The sequence below is a fragment of the Protopterus annectens genome, chromosome 14.part0 (assembly GCF_019279795.1).
Source record: "Protopterus annectens isolate FY-2018-M chromosome 14.part0, PAN1.0, whole genome shotgun sequence".
Classification (NCBI taxonomy): Eukaryota; Metazoa; Chordata; order Ceratodontiformes; family Protopteridae; genus Protopterus; species Protopterus annectens.
In genome coordinates, this window is record NC_056748.1 from 406,013,460 (window position 1) to 406,039,310 (window position 25,851).

A 25,851-nucleotide genomic window follows, 5' to 3' on the forward strand; every position below is an offset into this window, starting at 1 on the left:
AGAAAATAGAAGCAAAAATTTGAGAGAAAATAAAAACAGAGATAAAAGTAGTAGAAACAATAGTTTTAAAGACAGCATTAGCTGTACAAAACAGTACAGACTCCAATACTATAAAAAGTATAGTCAGGACAAATGGGGGGACATTTAAAGGCAATAGAGAGACTTTGGAAAAGGTAGGAACTGAACCAAAGTTTGTGTAAAAGAGGTCAAAAATGTTTTCAAAGTAAGTTGAATAGGTCAAAATCAGTTGAACAGAAAAGGGGAATGGTGAAATGTTTCAACTGTAATTATTGTCAATATTTGTACACTAAAGGTAATGAACTAGAAGTTGGAAAAGTTATAATACAGATCCCTGGAAGATTTACTTGTAAAGTTAAAAAAGTAGTTTATTTATTAATGTGTTTTGAATGTAGATCATTCTATGTGGGAAGAACAAAAAGGGAGCTGTATAGAAGGATCTGTGAACACAATTATGCAATCACACATGGAGACATAAAAAACTGCTATGAGCAAACACTACATTGAAAAGAAATGCAAAGTAAATTTTAAGTGTATAGTATTAGATTTTTAAGGAATGAATACAACATAATTAATGTTGTGGGAGAGTTAGGTTGGCTAGAATATTGTTGGCAAGTGAGGTTAAATGCATGCTTCCCCCCAGGATTAAACAACAGGGAGGAATTTGTAATGTATTTGAGAAGGTAGGGGTTAAAACACTAAATTAGTTTTTTTTAAATTGAAGTTATGTGATAGGCGAATGTGTCTTTAAATGTTAAATGAAGTGCTGAAGCCTTAGTCTGAAGAAGTCACCGATTAAGAAGACGAAAGTGCTAAGTATTGACTTTGTGTCCTAATAAATTTGCTTATTTTTACTGTACTGATACACATTTATTTATTTTCAAGTTTTTTGAGTTGTTTGCTGCTGAATTTGAAGGTATAAGATTGTACTTTCATAGAGTTATTGCACATGTCTGTGAATTACTTCAGCATTGTAACTCCAGACCTCCATGACTAGTCTGGTATATGTTATTACTGGAGTTCAGGAGTCTGATGGCTTGTGGAAAAAATATTCTATTAAATCTGGTGGGTTTGCAACATAAGCTATGGTATCTCCTGCCTGAAGACAAACATAAGAACAGACCATGGGCAGGGTGAGTGCAGTCTTTGGCTATTTTTATGGCTCTGCTGAGGCAGTGAGCAGAGTCCTGGATAGATGGGAGCATGGACTTGATGATTCTATCTGCCACTTTCACCACCCTCTGGAGAGATTTGCGATCTGACACTGTGCAGTTTCCATACCACACCGAGAGATAACTAGTAAGGATGTTTTCGATGGTATCCTTGTAGAAGGTTGTAAGAACTGAAGCTGATAGTTTTGCTCTCCTCAACCTTCTTAGAAAATGTAGACACTGTACAAAGGTTCCTTACAAAGAAAATTCTGGGTCTTCAAGATCTGTCTTATGCGGACAGACTGAGATCTTTACTCTGTGTCATACAGACTGTTCAGAGGTGACCTGGGACTTGCATATACAGCAATCTCTGATCCAGCTTTAATGGAAACGCTGCACATTCACAAGTCAAATGGCACATTGGTCACTCGCTCAAAGGACCTTAACCTGGTATGTGACATCAACAGAACTTGATGGAGGGAGAGATTTGTCTCAAAGATATTGCCCCACCTTTGGAACAAGTTTCCCATTCATGTTTAACAAAGCCCCTCATTGGCTCTATTTAAGAGTAATTTGGATGACTCGATGGGTAACCAGAAATTCACCCCAGGGGTTTCACCTGTGTCCTTCTTGGACAGGGGCAAAAGGTGCTGATTTAAGGTCTGCTTGATCCAGACACCCTTGGGAACACAAAGTTGAACTTGGCTAGGCTTGTAAGAGCCCTGGGGACGTTAGCCTAGTAACCTCCAATGATCCTACAGACACTCAGATTCCAGTGTTTCCCATTCTGAAGTAAGAATTTCAGAGGTGGGTATCGCTGGTCTCAACTCAGGACTTCATTTCAAGCTCACAGTACCTTTAAAGGACCTGCACAAAAATGCCTCAAACCTAGCCCGAGCAGCAATGACAAAGTTCCCTAAGAATTAAGGGGCAATGTTCACCAGATCAAAGGATAGAACATATCAATCTGAAGAAAATGCATCTGTTGGAGTGTCCTTAGCAGGCATGGGAGAATCACTCTTGTTGGGCTTAGAGGAAATGCTTCTAAGTCTAGCAGGACTGGGATGCCTGTTCCCTATGGTGATGTTCCTGACAGGAGTCAATCTTCTCCTATGGAAATGTCTGTTAAAAAGAGGCAGAAAGTTTAACCTGCATCATCTGTTTCTGTTACTTTAGATAGGGGTGATTTATTAGGTTTAGCTCAGGGTGTTTTTCAGGTTCTTAACATCTCTCATTCTGGATGTACTGCTAAAAGAAATAGTTGTTCTTTATTTTCTAAAGATTCCTTGTGTGATGAACATGGAAATGATTATGAAGGAAAACATTTGTTTTCTGTCAGGATGGATAAGCAATTCACAAAGAAACAATGGGTGATATATGCATGTCTCCCAACTATGCAACAAAATCTAGAAGATTTAGGATCTTGGCTTAGTAGTGTTTACAGAGATATTTTATACCCCACTTAGACTCCAAAGAATTTTTCCTCAGGTAGACAGTAAATGCTGGAGGTGTGATGGAGAAGAGATAACTAGGAACATATTTTCTGGGAGTGTAATGAGTTAGCAGACTTTAAAAAGAAAAATCCGTGGTATCCCTCGAAGTTTCAGAAAACCCAGTATGCAACCTACATTGGGTAAAAAAACAAACAAAGAAGTAACTTTGCAGTGTGGAGGGTGTGAAGTTCACTCCTTAAAATATGTTACGTACCTAGTTCACTAATAAAAATTGAACTGTAAAAAAAAATGTGCTACAAAATAATAAAACAGAAAATACTAGTAGGTAGTCCACAGTTGAGTTAAACATAGAATATCCTTTACTGAAACACACAAACAAGAGACCCTAGAGTTGAGTACAATGAAAATGTTTGAAGCACAAGGGAGTGGTTACAGAGGGTGGTTCTGTTAAGAGGAATAAAAGCAATAAACTCATTCCTTTAACCAAGTCCCCTTTCCCCCTTAACGCCATAGTGTAAACTCAGACTGTGCTACCTTAGAAATTAAACTAAAAAGCTACAGACAAATTAAAATAAGAACAGCTTATAAAGGTTAACTTACTAATCCCAACTTTATAAAATGGTTTTCAGTCTATTTAGGTGTTCACCTTAACAATTATAGCTATGGTTTTCAGCCTACTTATGTGCGCACGTGTAGATTTATACACAAGTTTATTAACATTATTATATGTTCTATTACACACAAACCTGATGAAGTATTTATTTAGTATGAAAGCGATATTTGTTAAAAGTATTTCAGTTTATAAGTTATAAATATTTATTATGATAGAGGTCTAGTGGTAGACCTTTTTGTTAATTAGTCATTTTGTTATTTAGTTGGTTTCTTATAACAACATTAGGATTAGCAAATTAGCCTTAATAAGACTGACTGACAGACGGACAGAGGCAGATGCAAGACCTGCATTTGGACTGGCGGCAAGATAGTCTGGAGCACTCACACTCATACATCTACTTATATACGCTATGCCCACAGGCTTATGTCATACATCACATACACGGCCCTGTGGAAGGTTTTAGCTATGGTACCCTGGCCAGACTTCCACGTTATTTGGTGAGATAAATAAATAACCAAAAGGATGTCAGTGAATAAAAAACTAAAACCCAAATGAATCACTGAAAGCAACCAAATGGAGAACGAGCCAAAGTAGAAGTTTATTCAAACCAAAAATCACAGCACGTATTTCTGGATTTTTAGTTTGAATAAACTTCTACTTCGGCTCGTTCTCCATTTGGTTGCTTTCAGTGATTCATTGGGGTTTGGGTATTTGGTGAGATAACCCAACAGTCTGGAGCACTGCAACATTGACCTATGGAAGGACATCTTAGATTTTGGCTGAAAGGTTATGACATATATTCTGCTGACACATACACTTCTGAATTTATGAAAACCTTTAAAATTTGTTTTCACACATCGCAATCCTTAACCTTAGTGACAACATCCATAGACTTTAATGAATGATTACTGCGCTTGTGCAGACAAACATCCATTAAAGTCTAAGGAGCCCTGTTTGACATGACATCACCTGGGAAAACACTAAATTTATTTTGAGCTGTGGTTTCAAAAAAAAATTACAAAGCTTTTAAAAGAAACAACTACCCAAGTATATAGAGTCTGGCAAAATGCACTGACACTTGATTAACCAGATGCCACAATGCAGTACCTCACTGTCACAGAACACAAAGTGACTTACCAGCTAATAATAGGAAGTATTAGAAAGAGCAAGGCATTATTCACCAAATGGCACTAAAATTGCTAGTCTTTGGTCTCATGTAGTGGAAAAATTAAACTTTGGCACTTATTATTCACATTTTAATGTTTGTGTTCATATTTCATAACTGAGATACCCACATACTATTCAGGCGTATGATAGCAAACACCAATGTAGAAGAAAGGACAATTCTCTGAAAATGTTGTTTTAATTCACAGTATACTAGAAATATTACTAGTTTTTTAGTAATTATGAAAATAAGCAATATTTCTATATGTACTTAATACTTCAAAAATCAAGTGACTTACAAATTGTTGCATGACATTAAGTGAAACCTTAGGTCTTGTTGAAGAAACTGCTTTTGATATCGGCAGTTTAAAATGCATATATTGAGAGGTACACAGTATTATCTGTATTGCTAATTAAAAAATTAAACATATGTTTTCAAATTTCTGTAATTATCTCAATAAACATTCACTTACAGAGGAATTTATTGCTGTCATGTGAAAGCTTATGTCTGGTTAATGAATATGTTCTAACAATATATGTCTAGATTGTATAGTTTTCAAGATATTAAAATTTGCTTGTGAGAGTTTAGAAAAATGTAATTTGGGGTTTGTGTGCATTACAATATATTACAGAACAGGAAACCTGTACATTGGCACTCTGACTGGAGAACAAATGTTCTCCGGCAGGGTGTTAATGTACAGGAAATGTCACTGAAAAACGAGTCTGCCACTTAATGGCAGCATATTAAGCTGCCAAGGAGCTCAGACTGAAAGAAAGCTAACAGGCACCATTATTTTATGCTCGCTAAGAAGCACTTTCACTGTTTAGTGAGTATAGAAAATTAAAAAAACAATAGAAAAGTGTGTGTGTTTGTGTGTGTCAGTGTATGTATACATGAAAGTGAGATCAATCAAGTCATTATTTTACACTCACTAAGCAGCACTTTTGCTGTTTAGCTAGTACAGAATTAAAAGAAACATAAAATGACAAAGAAAAGTGTGTACATATATATACGTTTCTGTCTGCCTGTGTGAGTATGTGCGTTTGTGTGTATGAAAGTAGAACTGTGTGTGTGTGTGTGTGTGTGTGTGTGTGTGTGTGTGTGTGTGTGTGTGTGTGTGTGTGTGTGTGTGTGTGTGTGTGTGTGTGTGTGAGACAGTCAGATTGATCGAGCAATGGCAGCAGTAGTTAAGAGGGTTGCATAGCTCTTGACCTCTTCAAGAAATCTGGATAAAACCTAAAATAAATTTGGGGACAAAGGCACAAAATCCAGAACTAATTTTAAACATTGCTCTTATTTAAAATTAGAAAGTTGCTAGAACTGCCTCACAATTGGCAATGAAACACAAATTTTAGAAGTAAGGGACCAAAAAATGAAGCAAATATCTGGATATTTTTTTGAAAAGGTTGTATTTTTGATATAAAATGCTTTTTCCAATACTATTTACATATGCTACAGCACGTTTGAAACTAAGTGGAGAAACAATTTTTACATCAAAAATATTTATAAAAAATAATATAGTCACAAAAAAGTAACAACTATTTTACAGACCACCCATTCTCTAAGCACAATAATGCTCTCCAGGGAGACAGGATGCCTGTGGCACTGGGTCTCAGAACACCCCTGGGTAGGTATAATTTACAAAGTAACACACCCTGTTGGGCAGTATTGCTTGACTATAGTATATATATGGAAAATACTGTGAATTCACTATTTCCACTGTAAAGAATACTTCTTACTGATAAAACTGATATGTATACAGTTTTAATAACTTTTATTGTTCACAAAATACTTGCATTTGTTTGTCTTATGCTTAAGTTTCTTTTTCAAAAAATGCTCAGGAACGGAAGATGTGTGTAGGCTGCCAGAGGTGTGACATTCCACACCACACAGGTGTTGAGTTAAGGAAGTTTGCGTGGCTGCATTCTCAGAACCTTCCAGATGATATTAACATGAAATTTTACATTCTACCCCAGACAGAGATTTAGCATTTGGCTGCTCTGCTGCAGATGTCATCATAATGTGTTCCTGATCCAAGGAATCTTAGATCACCCTTTCCAAATTGTCCAAGGGATATTCTTTCTACTCTTCCATTTACAATCTCAACAGACTTCAGGTAAATAGACTTGAAGAAGGAATGGCAAGGAAGTTCCAAAAAGAAGTCTCTAACCTCCCAAAACTAAGGACAGTCCAATACATCTGAATGACTATGCAAGTGACCTTGTGACCAACTCCCATCCTGGTCCCCTTTTTCTTCCCAAAAGTCTTAATCTCCACTTTCCCTATGGAAACAGATTGCTTCAAACAAATAGGTTCTAAATATCATTAATCAAAATTACAGATTTCAGTGGGAGGATATTCCTCCCTAACAGGGAAGGTCCTTCTTTGTCCTCCAGATCAGACTCTCTTGTTCCTAATGCCAAAGAAAGGAAAAGCTTGGTGACCGGTTCTTAATCTGTTTTTCCCAATTCTATTTCTGACAGTGCTCCAATTCAAAATGATGTAATTTCACAACCCATTACCTCTTTTTTCTCTTTCAAGTGTCCTGGTAACACTAGATTTGTAAGATGCTTATCATCACATATCTTTTTATCTAGACTTCAGATGTTTCTTAAGGCTTGGATTATCTATTGCACCAAGTGTGTTCGCAAAGTGTCTAGCACCAGTTATAGCTCTTTGCAGGCTACAGGGTATCCACATAATTTTTCCATATTTAGACAACTTGCTTATCTTTGTAGAGTCTTTTTCAAAGTGTTAGGAATCTCTTTCATTGGTGAGAGATTTCTTGCACATCCAGGGCTTCCTAGAGCAGTCAAAAGTCTTTCTTGACTCCCTCACAGAGGACTGCTCCTTTCTGTCAGCTAGATATCTCAGTTCAAAGAGTGTTTCTTCCACATAAAAAACAGCTCCTTATTTAGATCTGTTTCAAAGGTTTTCCACTGAGACTTTGGTCACTGTGAGGGAGTACCTCAGGATTTAGGGTCTCATGGCATCGATGATCATGATACTCCTGGGAAGACTCCACATGAGCTAGATACTATATCTGAAATCTCTTTGGTCCCAGTATCAATACTTTTTACCTTTTCAAATCTTAGTGTTAGGTTTGTCAGAAAATAAATCTTTTGGTGGAGACAACAGATTTTTTTAAATCCAGGTCTTCCCTTCTCCCTCTCTGCTCCAAACCAGTCAGTCACCACAGACACTTTGAACTTTGCTTGGGGAGCTGTTCCAGGAAGAATAACAGTGCAACAGTGAGGGACACCAAGGACAGATGCAAACATTTTATATGTAAGAGATGCTTGCCCTGATCAAGACACTCAACTCTCCCAACCATTTTGGCCCCTGGGACCAATTCAAATGGTTTCAGACAATACCGTAATTGTGTGTTGTATCAACAAGCAAGGGGGAAATCAAGTCATACCCCCCCCCTTTGCAGACTAGCCATGATAGTTTGCGATATAGCTTCACATCACTGTCTCACTCTACAGAAATCCTACATTCTGTGAGAGCAAAACTGTGCAGCATACAAGATGAGTAGGAATGGGGCTGACCCTCAAGAACTGAAGCTAAATCAGGGAATATTCCAACATTTGATCCATCTGTGGGTGGGTGAGTTCCTCAAGAATATGTTTTTGCCACCTCTTTGAACAAACAGCTGGCAAGATTATGTTCCAGGACTCTATGCAAGCAGGCCTGGAAGACAGATTCCTTTTCTTTGGACAGGAATGCTCCTGTATGATTTTCACCCTTTCTGCTAATACCCAGGGTACTTATGAAGATTCAGAAGGAATCCCCCAAGATCAATATGGAAATTCCCTTCTGACCTAGGCAACTGTGGTTCTCCCCTCTTTTGGAAATGGCCAAGGGCAATTACCACAAGCTTCCTCACAGACTGGATCTACTCACACCCAGACATCAATCATTTTTAAATCACTGTCTGGATGATAAGGTCTTAATTCCTTTTAAACACCTGTTGCTGAGGATGTGCAGCATGTACTAATGGAGGCAAAGAACCTGCTACTAGAAAAAATATAATAGCACATGGAAAAGGTTTTCTGGTTACTGCCAATAACATAATCAGCACCCACTCAGGGCTAGCTATTCTCTGATTTTACAATATATGTATGTGCTACTATCACATGGCCTATCTAATTCTTCTGTCAAGGTTAATTTATCGGCCATTTTAGAATTTCTATCCATAGATCCTCCTCTTTCAAGGCAGTTTAATGTCAAAATGTTCTTGGAAGGGATTTTGCATAAGAGGCTGCCAGGTAAACCAATGGCACCTCCTTAAGATCTTAATTTTGTGTTACAGAAGCTAACACTTGCTCCACTTGAACCAGCTAATCTGGCTAACTTGAGGTTCTTAACATGGGAGAAAGTTTTACCAACTGCTCTGACCTCTGAAAAAAGGGTATCCGAGTTGTAAGTTCTTATGGAGAGTCAACCCTACCACATTTCCATAGAAACAGGGTTTCTTTGAGAGCTAATATTTCTTTTATGTCTAAAGTGGTATCCGAGGTTACTTTAAGCCAAACTATTCATCTCCCCATTTTCTTTACTGAAACTAAATGAGGGAGAAAGGATACTCCATACCTTGGATGTCTACAGACAACTCTGGTACTATTATGACAGAACTCTCTCTCAGATCAATTGTTTATTTCTTCTGATGGTGGGAAGGAGCAGCACCTATGTCATAACAGACTAATTCCAAATGGTTGTCTAAGGCTATTACCTTTTGTTATACTCATCATAACAAAGCAATTCCAAGCAGGGTCAAGGATCTCTCTACCAAGGCCTTGGCTTCATCTATGGCTTTTTGGAAACATTTAGATTCTATAAATATTCTAGAAGCTACTACTTGGCCCTATGTGCATACTTTTACATAGGACTATAAGCTTATTTCTTTCTCTAGGCTGAGATCAAGCTTTGCTAGGACCATTCTCCAGGTGGACTCTGCTCCTTCAACCGTTAAGTTTTAGTTAGCTATTGTAATCTACACATACAGCCAAGGCTACTGCAGCAGTGATTTTATATATATATATATATATATATATATATATATATATATATATATATATATATATATATATATATGGTGAACATAGTACAGTTCTATAAGTTGAACATACCATATCAGTAGTTGTTCAAATGATCACTGCTGCAGTAGTCTCTCCCTCCATATCTCTCACTTATTTTTGGTGTGCTTTTTATACCAGGGTGTAGACGTACTGTTTTGTTGTTCCTAGCATAGTCATTTCAGGGCTCAGCCTCCCTTTGTCTGTTGGCAGGAAAGCTCTGAAGTGCTCTGCACCCAAACTTGTCTTTCAGTCAGCTCAACTTCAATGACTTGACAGATGAACTCATGGAAGGTGCCCTGAAGCTTTGGAAGCTGGCAGACCATTATATCCTTAGGAGAATATAATCCACATAGCTAAGGCTACTGCAACAGTGATAACTCAAACATCTACTGCTATGGTTACATTAAACTTGCATAACTGTACTTTCCTGAATATCCCAGGGTTAGCTGGGTTCTGAGTCTGACTTTAGTAGACAGAACATTACACTAAAGGGTGTGCAATAGTCTCATATTAGTGAGGAACAAATAGAGTATGTTTTCGCCCCTGGACAACGTAATGACAATCTGGTCCAAGGAGTTTGTATTTATAAAATCCAGGAATCTCTGTGCCTGCACGTTTGGTACCATGTAGGATTCCCAGTTAACAGTAGAGTAATTAAAGCCACAAATTAATATGGCATTGGGTTGGATGGTGATAGTTTCCTGTAAGCTTAAATACATGTTAGTGACTTCAATCTGCAGTAATTTGCCAGAAAACCTTCCTGAATATTCCAGGGTTAGCTGGGGTTCTGAGTCCGACTTTACCAGACAGAACATTACACTAAAGAGTGTGCAATGGTCTCATATTAGTGAGGACCAGACAGAGTATATTTTCACCCCTGGAAAACTTAATGACAGTCTGGTCCAGGGAGTATGGCTGTATGTGTAGATTACAATAGTTAACTAAAACTTGCAGGTTGAAGGAGAAGAGTCCAGGAACACCTGGAGAATGGTCCTAGCAAAGCTGAGCTGACAAACACGTGCATCTCACCAAACTCATCACATAGTCCCTCAAAACCTACACCACCAAAACACAAACATAAGAAGTACAAAACACACGTCTACATTCACGGAGGCTCTCAATAAAAATCTGCCCAAACAACCGAGACCTCCAAAGGAGAAATGCAATCAACCTCCACTCCCCAACACAACCCAAATAACACATAGCCCACAAACTCCGTGTGCCACTCAACTACAGCCCATAAGGCATAATGTACCCAACACTCTAGTCATAGGTGGCACTATAGTCAGGCACACTGATGTTCCACTCACTAGGCTAAACAAGGAGAAAGTTACTGTCAGCTCCCTGTAGGGTGCCAGGATTCACCAGATAATGCACGCACTTAGGTCACTCCACAACAAGTACAAATATGACTCTGTCATTGTCCATGTTGGTTTGAATGATCTGAGATGTACCTCCCTGGACTACATGAAAAGAGACATGGAGGAGCTCTCCAATCTTTTTGGCCAGGCAGGTATGACCCTAGCCCTGAGCAGCATCCTGCTATCACCCAGAATGATACCACAGTACAAGGACAAAATGACTGACTTCAGCAATTGGCTAAGCTTCTGGTGTCATTTTAAGGGAATCCAGTATCTGTCTGCCTGGGATGACACCCTTGGGATTCTGGATACTGACAAAGGCTCTTGCCACCCCTATAGTGCCTTTTTTAGGCAAGGTTCAAATGACAAATTCACCAATATAACAGGTACAAGCAAGCAAAATCTGAGGGTAATGCTACAAGTCTAAACCTCAAAATGCACTCACTCGAGGCACACCTTAAAATGGAGAACATCGACATCTGTGCAGTGAAACAGACCTGGTTCAAAGCTCAAGAGAGCACCCCTGCATTACCGGGCTATAATTCATACCACACCTTTCGGCTACCTAACCTCGACCAAAACACTAAAGGCAGAGAGAGGCATGTCCATATTCATGAAGGATGTCCACACCTTCAAGCTAGTTGCACAGCATAATGCATCCGAGATCATCCAAGTGCAACTAACTCTGGGTAAGACCGCAATCCAAATTGTAGCTTGCTACAGAACCTCCACCATGCCCCAGGATTCCCACTCCTCTTTTCTTGATGCACTGGAAAATATTTGGGTACAAGCCAATACTCTAATAACGGGTGATTCCAACTACCCCACCATTAATTGGGAAAACTACTCATGTACCAACTCTTTTGCTCAACGTTTTCTGGAATTCATAAATTCCAATGCCTTGGCTCAACTTATCCACACCCCCAACAGGGGCAGCAATATCTTAGACCTGGTCATTACCAACATGGGTGACCGGTGTTCCACACCAGAGGTCAATTACCACAAGCTAATCACTCAAGACATTTACATCTCGCCCCCACCCCCCATTAGGGAAACAACCGTAAAAAATTTCTCCAATGCCAACTTCATGCTTCTTAAGATAGAAGTGGCAAACTTCATGACACCCATGCAGATGGACAATAGAGGTACGACTGCTGAATCCTACACCAATACACTTTATAAGCACTTACATGAGTGCATGGATCGTGCTATGCCTAACAGAACCAAGATGTTATCCTCCAAAAAAAGGAAGCCAATCTGGTGGTCTTCTGCCATAAACAAACTCTACAACAGATGTTGCAAAAAAGAGTAAAAGCCCATGATTGGAGGAACTCACTGGTCAGCCTCAGTAAGAAGCTGAGATCCCTCATAAAATCCTCCAAAGCTAGTTATGAAAACAAAATCGCCATTGATTCTAAAGACAACCACAAAGTATTCTATAGCTATGTCAAGAATCTCAATGGCAACACGCAGATCTGCTCTGAGTTACAGCATAATGGCACTAAATATACAGAACCAACTGATATTGCCAACATCCTCGTAGAAAGGTTCATTGCTAACATTACCCCCTATCACCCCTAAAGGGTCCATCTCAATACTGAAAGAATGCAAAGTTCCTGTAATCACGGCTGCACAGGTAAAAACCTCACTCTACAAAGCCAAGAACACAGCATCCATGGGAGCTGACAACATCCCAGACTGCATTCTACATGAACTACAGAATGAACTGGTGCCTCACCTAAGTACCATGTTCAATCATAACCTCACCTCAGGCTTTGTGCCCACTGAATGGCACATTGTGACGGTTATCCCACTACACAAAGGGGGAGCCATGGCAGACCCCGGGAACTACCGCCCCATTAATTAGGCTCTGTCCTGGAGCCCCTCCTGTTTGGCATATACTTCTCAGAAGTACAGGTAAGCATGGAAGGGCTGTGTCTGACTAAGTTTGTGGATGACTGCAAACTGGGTGCTATAATAGAGTCTCCGGCTGACATGGAGATCCTCCAGAAGGGCCTAAATGAGACTGATGTATGGTGTCAAAGCCATGGTCTCGAGATAAATGCAAAAAAATGCGTAGTAATCCTCTTTGGAAAAAACAGAGTACCCGCAAACTACAACATAGGAGGTAATCCCCTGAAATCTGAAGAAATAAGGGATCTAGGGACCCAAGTAGATAGTCAGCTTTCCTTTGATAACCATGTTGCCAAAGTGGTTAGAAAATCCTTCTATGTGACCCATCTGACCACGAAAGGGTTCGCATCAAGATCTAAGGATGTAATGGTGCCCCTCTACTCTTCCCTCATCAGACCCATTATTCATTATTGAGTACAATGCACCAATTGGAATGTACCTGGCTAGACATCTCCAGCAGCTGGAGAGACCACAGAGGTACCTAACCAAGAGGATTACTGGCCTCAAACAGTTGCCCTATGCAGCACGTGAACATGCTCCATGTTAGCAAAACCAAATCTACTCAAGCTACATGCTCTAGGGATATAAACTTCAACACAACAATGAATAGAACAGCTGGAGGGATAGATTCCCTTCGCAGAGACTTCCCTTACTATGGAACAGGGTCCCGATATACATAAGACAGAGCCCCTCACTATCACTCTTCAAGAGGAACCTTGATGAGTGGATGGGTAACAGAAAGTTCACACCGGGGATCACACCAACAGCACTACTAGATAGTGGTCAAGGGTACTAGCTGCTAATACAAGTGTCTAGGGAACTACTAAAGGGGCGGTGAATACCGCACAACGTGGCTGGGCTAATATATACCTTCAGGCAGATAGCCCAGTACCAACCTATGAACCTATTAGCCAGATGAGCCTGGTCTGCAAGGCCATGGAACGTATCATCATGGAACTCAAACAAAGACATTGGTAATCTCCAAACTCTGGACCCCACACAGTTTGGGTTTTTAAAAGGCAGATCATGTCTCCTAAACCTGATAGACTTCTTTGAAGCAGTCACCAAAGCCATAGATGAGGGTAAGGTGGTTCACACAGCCTAGCTAGATCTCGCCAAGGCTTTCGACACTATACCCCCACTCTGGAATTATAGATAAACTCACTAAACTAGGTATAAATCCCTATGTCACAAGATGGGTTGCCAACTGGCTTATTGACAGAACCCACACTGTGCAAGTAGTAGACTCCAAATCCGACTTCAGACCAGTGACAAGTGGTGTACCACAGGGTTCAGTCCTGGGTCCTCTCCTGTTTGGTATCTACTTCTCTGAAGTACAGGCTAACAGATAAGGTCTTTGGCTAACTAAGTTTGCAGATGACTGCAAACTAGGAGCCATAATCGAAACTCGTAGCAATAAGACATCCTACAAAAGGGCCTCTCTGAGACAGATGCCTGGTGTCAAAGCCATGGCCTCAAGCTCAATGCCAAAAAGTGCAGTCATCCCCTTTGGTAACAACTCTGTACCCATGAACTACCACATAGGCAGTAGTCTACTTAACACTGAAAGTGTGATAAGAGACCTTGGGACACAGGTGGACAGTAGTCTCTCCTTTGATAATCACATCGCCACAGTGGTAAGGAAATCCTTCTATGTGGCACACCTCATCACAAAAGGTTTCTCATCCAGAAAAAAATAGGTCATTGTTCCCCTCTACTCATCTCTCATTATACCCATTATAGAGTACAACGCCCCTTTTGGTATGTACCTCACAAGACATCTATAATAACTGGAAAGGCCGCAGAAATACCTTACAAAGAGGATTACTGGCCTCAAACAGATGCCCTACGCAGTCAGTCTCAAAAAACTCCAGCTTTACTATATTGCATATCGCCTACTCAGAGGCGATCTCTGCCTAACATACAAAGCTATGTCAAACCCAGAGCTGTTGGACATGCCCACTTAAAAAAAAATCACAATCCCTCCAAGCTACATGCTCTAGGGACCTAAACCTTGTCACCACAACAAACAGAACATGCTGGAGGGATAAATTCCTGTCCCAGAGACTTCCCATACTCTGGAACAGACTACCTATCTATGTCAAACAGAGCTCCACATTAGCACTCTTCAAGAAAAATCGATGATTGGATAAGAAATAGGAAATTCACCCTGGGGATCACTTCTATGGCTCTGCTTGAAAGGGGCACAGGAAAATAATTTTCTTGGGGGACGAAAGCCACGGTACCTTTTTGGCTAGGCTTATATAGGCCCTAGGACCAGTCTAGTACCTACCTATAAACCTATAAAACCACAAATTTCATGAGGAACAGATCAAAAATGGGAGGTGAAAATCATGACAGTTGAGAGCATCATGGTCTAAACTGGTAACCACTCCCTTATACGTAGCAATGATAGGACCAAATGAGTTTAATGGGAAGTATCTCACTAAACAGGTCATACAATTAGAAACCCTAAAGGTTCCCAAACAGAGAACACAGTCCTAAAGAGCCTGAGCTACCAGGAGAGGCAGAGAGTTCTATCCCTTTATTAAGTGCCTTACAGACTTTTTAGGGGTGATGTCTGAATCACATACCAAACCATTAGAGACCTGCTTGTCCTGTATCTCTGCAAGTTCAATTTGCTCCATCAGTAATAGAATCAGACTCCTAAATGTTCATCAACAGGTACATAAAACACAACATGGGGATGGGTTTATAACCCAACACCTCCCAATGTTCTGGGATAAACTTCTCCTCTATCTTAAGCAGTGTGATTCAGTATGTTGCTTTAAATTAAACGTGGATTAATAAAAGAGTATCCATAAATTTACTCCAGGACTGGTGAGTATGGTCCTACTGGAGAAAGGAGGAACAACTCAAAGGAGGATATTGGCCAGCCATAAATGATCATAAGATTTAATAGTCTTGGAATAACCATTACTCTAAATTATACAACAGTATATATTGCTCCTACAGTCTGCTGCCACCCCAAGACTACCTTATATGTTTGCAAAGTTAAGTACCAGACAAACTCAGAAATGTTGTATATGCAATGTAAAAGCAGAAGGCTCAGTATTTTCTGCAATATTTATACAACACTAAAACATACAAGTGTAACTATCTGCAGATATTTTCTTTAAAACATTTTCCTGACTCCCAGCACACTGTGAGAAATGGCAAATTTGAAATGGAACAGAAAAAAAAATGCATTCCTCTCCTCCTTTTAATATTTAAGAGTGTCATATACTTACCACCACATCTGATCTCATCTTCCAAAACGTCTTGATTAAATGACCATAATGATAATCTTCCATTTGTCGTAAAATGGCTGTCATAGTAGCAACAAAATTTCCCTGTAGAGAAAAATAAAACATTTTGAAACACAGTTAGGTAAGGAATCCTCTCATCTTCTTCATTTTTTCCAAGCTTAATTTTTTTAATCATGTTATTCTATCCATTTTGGCAACATTTATACAGGAAGTGACTGATAACGAAAAGATGGATACAATACTGTAAGCAGACACACAAATGTACGGCTCTATAAATCATTAGAAACAGAACAATAAAATTAAGAAAGCAGCTGCTTCTCAGGCTGAATCAAAACAGAATACACAGTTATTCAAGAAAATAATGGAGCATTTGTATTCAGTCAAGCAAAACGTTCACATGGCAGAACTTACTCAAGTCACTGGTTTCCTGAGAGCTGCCATGACAAGCTACAGAGTCTAATCTTCTGGAATGGACTTAGCCTATATTAAAATTGTTCATCTACCACAGCCATCAACAACTTTATTTTTACTTCCCTGACTACACTATCTGTTTTCAAACATATATTGCCTTTGTCCTACTTCCATGCTAGCCAATCAAACATTGTATATTTTCCTTGCAAGCTGTATGCCTCCTCTTCTAGGATGCCTTGCTATGCCTGTACTTTGACAGCTATTTCATGGATCAGCTAACCTTTAACACTGACTTCGTAAAGCTAGATGTCCATTTGTTGTATAAACAAGTTTTAAATCTGTTTTGGCTCTTCTGTTTTCCTGATGCCTGGATTCTGTCTACATACTAGCAGGAAAAGATCTGAAGATGGCAAGGGTTTATACACTATCAGTGTGCAGTAGCATCTCACGTAGTACCTGAAGCAAAGAAATGTATAGTAAACATACTGTCCCATACAAAGCAGAACACCACATATCTAAAATATACTTTTACATTTCAAAAAAACATTTTTTTTTAATTATCCTTTGTTGAAAGGGTTACTCCCCATTAGGGTAGTGACCTCTGGTGGTACTTGTACTACTAGGGAAATTTGGCCAGGGCATCATAGAACTTCCCTACTCTTTTTTTGATAAGTGCTGTGATATCTTTTGCAGCCAGCTGAGCTATCACCGACTCACGTACATGAAACCCTGGTTTAACATCTCATCCAAAGGATGGCATACTCTGAGTGAAGCATCCCCATAATGCTTCACAGCACTGTCAGCAATGCAATAATCTAACCTTCTAGCGGTCCAGCACTAAAGACAAATGAGCTATCTGTTGTGCCACTGATGCTGCACCAGTGTAAATCTTAAAATACTGTACACAGGGATCCTCAGAAGAGACAAAGTGGAAATGCAATGTAATTACAACATGCTTAATTGCCTTGTTCAGGGAAAAAGATGCACAAGTCGTGCAGAACATATTAATTCAAAACTGTAAAATAAAAGTTGCCTGCAAATTTCTATTTCAGGGGACTATACTGTAGGTTATTAGATGTGATGTATTAGTAACAGTATAAAGAATTAAGCTTCATTAACTTTGTATTAAACGGCTCTATAGAAACTTCCCCAGAATGTTACCAAAATACCACAGCATTCATGTGATTAAAACATTTTTGTTAAGTAAAAAGAGACAGAACAAGAAAACAATTAATTGAAGGCCAGTTCATGTGATATCTAATGATTTTTATTTATATTTTTCTTGCTCTTTTGAATCTTTTCATTTTTGCTGATTTCATTTACCACCACTGTAAACAAACATCAGCTGTGCAGTGAATTCTACCTAAACTCTTTCCACAAGCATCTTAGCAAAAGCAAAGCATGGAAAAATAAAAACACTTAAGCTGCATTTTCCCCTTACCCTGGCAATTATGCTTAGTGCCTTACACTTCAGTGTTTTCATCTTCTCATAAATACATTAAGGCAGGAGGCATCTACATGGCTGCTCTTTGCTTGACTACTCCTTTCAAAAAACTTCCATCTGAATAGGAACATTTCCTTTAAGGTAAGCCTACGCCACTGAAGTGGTGGAACAGCATGCTCTAGACACAGGCCTTGACTGACTAGCCCCAAAGACAGTGGTAGTTCTGTCCTACTTTGCTTCCCTCCCAGCTCCCCAGGACAACTAATGTATTTGCTCTGATCTCTGCCCACCATCACAGTACTTAAAAAGACACCACCACAAAACCACATAACTCTCTTATCTCACTGCCTTCATAATCAGTACTACAATATTAGTGGAAGTCTTAACTCCCACTTACAACTCCCTGTACAAACACAACACATATCCAATCAGTAAAATGTTCCTATTCCACATTGTCCTCTGTTCTAACTCATTCTTCTTCGCCTTCCTCACCCCCTACAACCAATGACAAATGTCTTCATAATACAGTCAAAAAGCCAATCATTATATCACTATGTACGACCCCTACTTCCATAACTTCCTCACTAAACACCATTACAACCCCCAGTACCAAAACTACTCACCAGTGTCAGGATCACTGTTCTATAAGGTTACTAAGACTCAGAAACATGTTTTTCTCTTCCAATATTCACCAAAGGCCTCCTTCAGACAATGCTCCATAATCTTTATACACCTGCTTAAAAGTAACACTGAACCTATCACAGGCCCAGCAGCTCCCTTTCCTCAACATCAGAACTATTCTCTTCCTACTCCGGTCTGAACCCTCCCTTCAATGCACACAACATCAGAAACACACTAAACCACACAAGTACTTTTACTTCCCAGCACAACCCACACATTCTAGCAGTCACAGAATCCAGAGTCAAACAATATTCCCCCAACTTCTAACACTTTCTAACATACTACAAGTATGTCAGTGATGCCAGATGAGATAAACAATCAGGTGGAGGCTCTCTAATTATATACAGAAACAACTTAAACCCAAAAGTCATTTCCCAAGGAAACTCCCCCTCAGTCCTAACTGGATTCTCCTAAAATTTCCAGCTCACAAAGTCGAAACACTACTAATCACTACCTGTCTACCACCCTGCTTCCCCTAATAAATTCAGATCACTCATCCCTAACATCCTTAATAATTGTCCCAAAAATAACAATCATTCTAGTTGACTTCAGCCTTAATTATCTCAGCCCTCCTCCATCTGACACGGGTAATTTCCTTGCAGACTTGGTTCTCCTTCAACTCATAAAAGGACCAAAAAGACCTAACTTTGGGTCCTCCAAACACTCTACACTCAACCTCATTATTACAAAAATACCAAACTCCATTGCCACCATAAACATTCTGCCATCATCCCTAAGCGACCACTGCCCAATAAGCTTTAAAACTGTCAACCATTCTACAAAACTACCCCCAATATTAAAAGCCTTCAGAAACCAGAGTAGCACAAATACAGACAAACTCAGCACCTTTCTCAGAGTCCACAACTGGAACCATATACTCTTCTTACATGACCCTAATATGCAGTAGCTGTAACCCTAACCAACTTTCTTTGCAAGACAAATACTTACAGTTATCCAGAGACTTTAGAAACCCACCAAAACTGAATGGTTAACCAACAAGCTCAAACATCTTAACTCTAAGGGAAGAAGCATGGCAAAAAACTGAAATGACCCCCGGAACTTACAAATACACCTCGTTTAGTCTTGCGTAATCGAACCAAGATGTCCATCAGAAGGCACAAAAGAAATCTCCAAACAAAGAAACAAATTACCTTCTTACATTTCCTCCCCCAAACAAACACTTCTGGAAAGCAGTTGACTTACTTACAGGAAGGAAACCAGCTCATGATACCCTGTCTACAAACACCATTGAGTGTGGTACAACAAAACCAGAAGATTTCCTTACAGAACTGAGTAATACTCATTAATAATCTCCACTTCTCTCCACAGATCATGCATTGCCCACTCCACCACTATTCACCCCCCTCTTCCACTTCAAATGTATATTCCCCAAAGTAGTCTCTATTCTTCTTAAAATATTTTGACTGACACCTCTCCTAGGGCTGACAACATAGACCCCTTGTTCATGTATCACTGCACTGTCTCTCTATCATCCACATATATAACCTATGTCTCACATAAAATATCATGCCGCAGATTTGGAAAACCTCTAATTAAACCCGTTCCAAAGCAAACCAACCCAAAAGATATTTCTATCCATCCTGCCAATTCTGAGCAAGCTTCTTGACAAGATAGTCTACACCAATCTCTGTGGTGTGTATATACACACACACACACACACACACACACACACACATATATATATATATATATATATATATATATATATATATATACATACACACACACACACATATATATATATATATATATATATATATATATATATAAAACAGATATAAATATACAGATAGATACACCAAGCAGTGCTGCCTGCTCTCCTCCAAACAACATGGATTATGGCTTGAATTAAGTATTAGGACAGCACTTTCATCCCCAGCTAATGACATCCTGATAAACTCCGACAATGGCCTCCGTACAAGTGCCCCATTTATAGATCTGATAAAGGCATTTGATTTTCTCCAAAACTAATCGAAATTGGTATCAGTCCAGCCACTGCTCCCTGGTTTAATAACTTCCTCAATGACATACACTTCAATGTTTAAACAGGACCCTCCCAATCATAATCTACAACAATTACCAAAGGTATACCACAAAGATCCATTCTTGACCCTTCCCCTCTTCTCCATATACATTATATGTTCATGTCATCACCCCCCCCCCACTTATTCTCCAATCTGATGACATGGTCATTTACTGATCAAGTCACTCTCACACCAACGTACACTGTCAGATCCAGTAAGACTTACCTGAGCTCCATCAATGGGCCATAAAAAAAACTACTTCTCAAGCCCACAAAGTACAAAACTATGCTTTTTGCAACTCCATAGAAAATCCATCAAGCACCAAAGCATTTAAACATTTTTCTGACTTACACAACCATTCCAGAGAGACAACCACCACTTTCAAATATCTAGGTCTCTGGTTTGATCAGTCACTAAAGTTCCATTTCCACATACAGAATGCAAGAGCTAAACTTACCTCCCTCATGTTTGGGGCCAAAAAGATCTCCGTTTTTCTATCCCAACCAGCCAGAGCAGCCATTGTCAAAGGGCTTCTCCTTTCCCAACTTGTGTATTGGTTACCAATTTTTGCTTCTGCATCCAAGAACAACATTGCCATACTCTAGACCATCTCTAACAGCATGTTTTGACTCATTACAAACTCACCTCTCTTTGAGAATCACTGTATCATGCTATAAAAAGCCAAATGGCTACCCATAAGAGAATTATCGACCTACTTTTAGGATCCGAACATTACAAACTACTCCATCTCAACACATTTACTCCCCTTGCAGCCAGACTTCATGGAAAATCTACCTCATATAATCTCAAACACTACTCACAAAGCCACACCAATTCTCATTTCCCCTAGTACCAAACACCACAGCACTGCACATGCTTTCTCCTTTCAGGCACCTCCTCTGTGGCAAGCTCTCCCCATCATACAGGAAATCAACACATTCCAAATTCAGAATGCATCTCAAAAGTACTTCTTCATCCAAGCCAAATGGTCCTGCTTCAGCACATGACGTATCACCTAACCTAACTTCTTTCCGAGTCTCTTCTCCTCTCTCAAGATTTCCTGAATATTGACCCACTTTACAAACTAATGTTTATATTGTATATTATACTCTGCTTAATTGTGCATTGCACTGTGATTGTTCACTATAACATGTATACACATTTTTTTCTATTTAATTAGTCTCAACTACTATAAAATTGATTACGTTTCTGTATTTTTTTATTTATGAAATGTATTGCATTTCACCAGGGATGAGCATAAAATTGGTCAATACTGATAAGTGCACTACTGCTGTAAACAAATACATACAATAAAATACTTTCCTCTGAAAAATATATAGATCATGCTAACTTTGCTGATTATGACAAGAACCTTTGAACCCACTCAGATGACATAATGCGCACATAAGGCAAATGTAGTTATGATGTTAAAAAACAGAACAAGATAGCAGTTATCAGATATTTGTCTTAAGGTTACTACCCTTTGCTATTCATGACTAATAAAGATCATCTTTAACTTGCAAGCATATGAATACCTATACCCGCATATACTATACCTATATATACTTGCATATACACAATTTTTATAAATATATGTGTGTATGTATATCCATATATGACATGCACACATTTAACTACTACCCAAGCTTAACATAAAAGTGAAAATGCTGCTCTGAAAATCAAATATAGAGGAAAGTCTGAAATGCTGTACCATTTTAAGCAAATTTAATTACCTTTCTTCGTAAGTTATTCAAGTACTGTCTCAGTCTCTCACACAGTCACTTAAACCTTGTACCATATTTTTAGTCACAAACTGAAAAAATGCGTTAGCATCCATTTTACAGTGAGACATGTCTGATTGCTCCAATCATCAGTCAGGATATGTTCAGAATACTAAGATGAAACCGCAAACTACGTATGAGAGAGGTACTGAAATGACTGATCTGTATGCATGCATATTGAAGAGAGAGGTCCCTAGATGAGAACAACTAATTTCTTCTGGAAGGTGGTATATGCATTTCAAGGGAACAAACCTTTCAAGTACCGTAAACTACTGTTCAATGGGTTACATACTTAAATCAAAACGAAAAAGGGGGAGGGTTTGTGTATTTTCTAAAAAAAAAAAACGTATAAAAAATGAAGCCAGTGCATCTTAATCATAATACTTCCATGTGCTTTGGAGAATGTTCACTAAATAATTTTCTGAGGACATGTCTGTCATCAAATTAAGTCAAAATTTGTATCAACCCAGCACAAACTGAATAATAAGCCTTTCTGCGTTTACTAAATGGAGGGAATGCAGACAATGTAATCTCTAAAGACCAAGTCTGGAAGTATGACAAGGATGCCACAGAATTCAAACATGGTACAATTGGAATGTTACACCACTATGGACACACCAAAAGTGGCACAAAGGCAATACTGCTTTTGGCTCCTATGCCTAATATAATATGTTGATGTACACAATCCAAATCATCAATAACCAGTAAGAAACGAGTACCTAAATTAAGTGTACTTAGCTAGAACTTTGTGCACAGTTTAACTGTGTGTGTGTGTGTGTGTGTGTGTGTGTGGACATGTCATACTGCTTATCTGCAGTTCTAACTGTAGTGTTATACACAAAAAAATAATACTGCCACATTTATATCTGACACACATACACACACACACACACACACACACACACACACACATCAAAACTTCATAGTGCAGACATGATCCAGGTACTGAAAGACTTTTTCCAACAATACACTTCTAAACAATGGGGAATGACATCTCACTCGGGCACCTAGTCTCCCTAATCCTACACCCTACACAAAGTTCCCCAAGCAGCTGCTATACCACACAGAGGTGGTCAGTAAACTGGACTTATGAAAAGTGAAATTTGATAACAGTGCACATGTAGCACCTTAGAAAAGTAAAGGATGACATCATATGGCAACCTCATACCCTGCTTAATCCTATGGCAGTCTTATTAACGCAACCCCTACAGTGACGCTAAACAGTACTGAATAGATTTTTTAAGAGAAAGTGGCACAGATGGGAATATCAGCATTGGTCTCATGATATGTCCACAGTAAGTGAGTTGCCAAACTGGCACTGCCCTACGGGAACTAAGTGCAGGAGATGCATGTGAAGGGTGGCATGCAAGGCATACCTCTCAACCTCTTAGCCCACAAAATCTAGACAAAGCCTTACATAATGGGGGACAAAGGCCCAAAAATAGGGACAGATTTTAAATTTTGCTCTTATAAACTTAGAAAGTAGTAGTGTTGAAATGTATTGTCTAAAGGACATGAAGACTAAAACTCAAACGTGTGGCATTATTTAGTTATTTTATTCCTCAGTTCAACCAAGTGATTTGCCAAAACACCACAAATTTTATGAGGGATAGACCAAAATTTTGAGGCAAAAATCTGGACATTCTGTGAATATTTGTACAGTTGAGAGGTATGATGCAAGGACCTGAGCTGTGAGACATGTCTTGTTCCATTATGCTAAGTGGAATAAAAGAAGCACATGCAAACAGTGCAATGTATTATCCCAAGTCTTGTAACACAAGTAGCTACTAGACAAGGAAAGCAGCATACACGTCTATGATATGCATTGTAAAGGACACCTGAGCATGTATATAAACAGTAGTAATTTCAGAACTAAACCTTCAAGAAATGGTCATAATGGTATGTAGCCACTACAACCATGACTGATGTACATCCCTGTTATTCAACACAGAATGGGACATGGTTGAGTGGAAAAGACACAGGGCACACAGGCATGGGGCATCTCCTGGGAATGCCTGCAGTATACGTCATACTATACAACTATACAATGTTCTGTCCAACGACGCACATAAGCACACAGTAGTTAACAGCACGTAAAGCATTGTGTCTATGTATAGCAGTAAATGCCTACTGCTACTTATGTAACATGGTTAATGATACTGCCATTCTTTGCCCCATCAACCACTATTGCAAGTATGACCAGGGGACTACGTAAATATTTCTACTTCTCTGGCTTCACTTTATTATTATTATTATTATGAGGAAAGGATCTAGTGAGGGATTACCTCCCAATGTTTTTGTTTCAGTTATCTTTGTGTTCAGGGATGGCCTAGTATGGAAATATGCACTGCACTCCACAATGTGGTCTGCCTTTGCACATCTGTATTAAAATACAGGTTCTCTGCATAGTCATTACATTCAGTGATGATGATTTTCTTAACTATGTTATGCTGAGCAGTGCATCATTTCAGGTGCATCAGGTGTCAGGCTGTTTATGTTGGATTGCTACATCTGTACTTGAATTCCCTTAAATTCCTACCACTACTCTGTTGCATATTCTGTGATCCACATGTCTTTGAATTATGGAAAAATGCTTTGGATCTTCAGCTGCATATCTACTGCAAACATATCCATACTAGAATGCAGTCATATTATGACAAATACTCCAGGCTGTTAAGCAATCTTACAAACTGTATATAGCTCTGACATACGGCTTGCACCGCATACTAGTCCTGTGCATTAACAGACCTTTTAAATACTCCTAAACCTATTTCATATATATATTGACAGTTATCACTGCCATAAAAGACACATTATGCAACAACTCTTCTTCACTTTTTTGTTTGTTTTGCAAGCCAAGCTGGAAGTGCTGGACAAACTGAGGCTACAATACTGATGGTACTGCATTAAGACATTATTTTAAAATTGCTTGTTTACTTCTTAAACTAACAGTATCACATTAAATCACTCATTACTACAAAGATGTGCGACATGCTTCCATGTCACAGCATACTGTACTACATGATAACTTTGATAATGATATAACATGGTGTGCATGTAAATGGTGAATAGCTTAGTAGCTTGAAATGCGTCAGAATTAAAATAATCCAAGTACTGATATGTCACTTTGCACAATGATTCAAGGAAAACTAAGACAAGAGAAACCAGTGATTCTAATAAATTAAAACAGTTAGGGAGTCAATATTTTTAAACAATACAAGACAAAAGACCAAAATAATAATTTTAGTAAGATGTGTTGAAGCCATCTTGGGTCCTGCAGTGGTTTTCTGGAAAGTTTTTGACAAAGTATTCTAAAGGCAGCAAGTTTATTCTCTGTACATGCTTCTTTAAAGCACTAAAAACTAGGATTCCTTTTCCAGCTCCAGAGCAGGCTTTGGTAGAACTATTCTCGAGGGTCTCCTTTCTCCCTTTTTTCCCTAAGCTACAGAAATCACACATATAG

The 25,851-nt window shown here is 39.0% G+C and overlaps 1 protein-coding gene across 1 annotated transcript in view; it reads right to left on the reverse strand.

Annotated features, from left to right (window-relative positions):
• The window catches only part of DOCK1 (dedicator of cytokinesis 1), a gene marked incomplete in the record, with an annotated part of 4,741,214 nt that overhangs the window by 1,890,966 nt on the left and 2,824,397 nt on the right, over window positions 1-25,851 (reverse strand). The window contains 1 exon segment of the mRNA XM_044056178.1: window positions 16,009-16,110. Coding sequence (XP_043912113.1) covers window positions 16,009-16,110 — 102 coding nt within the window.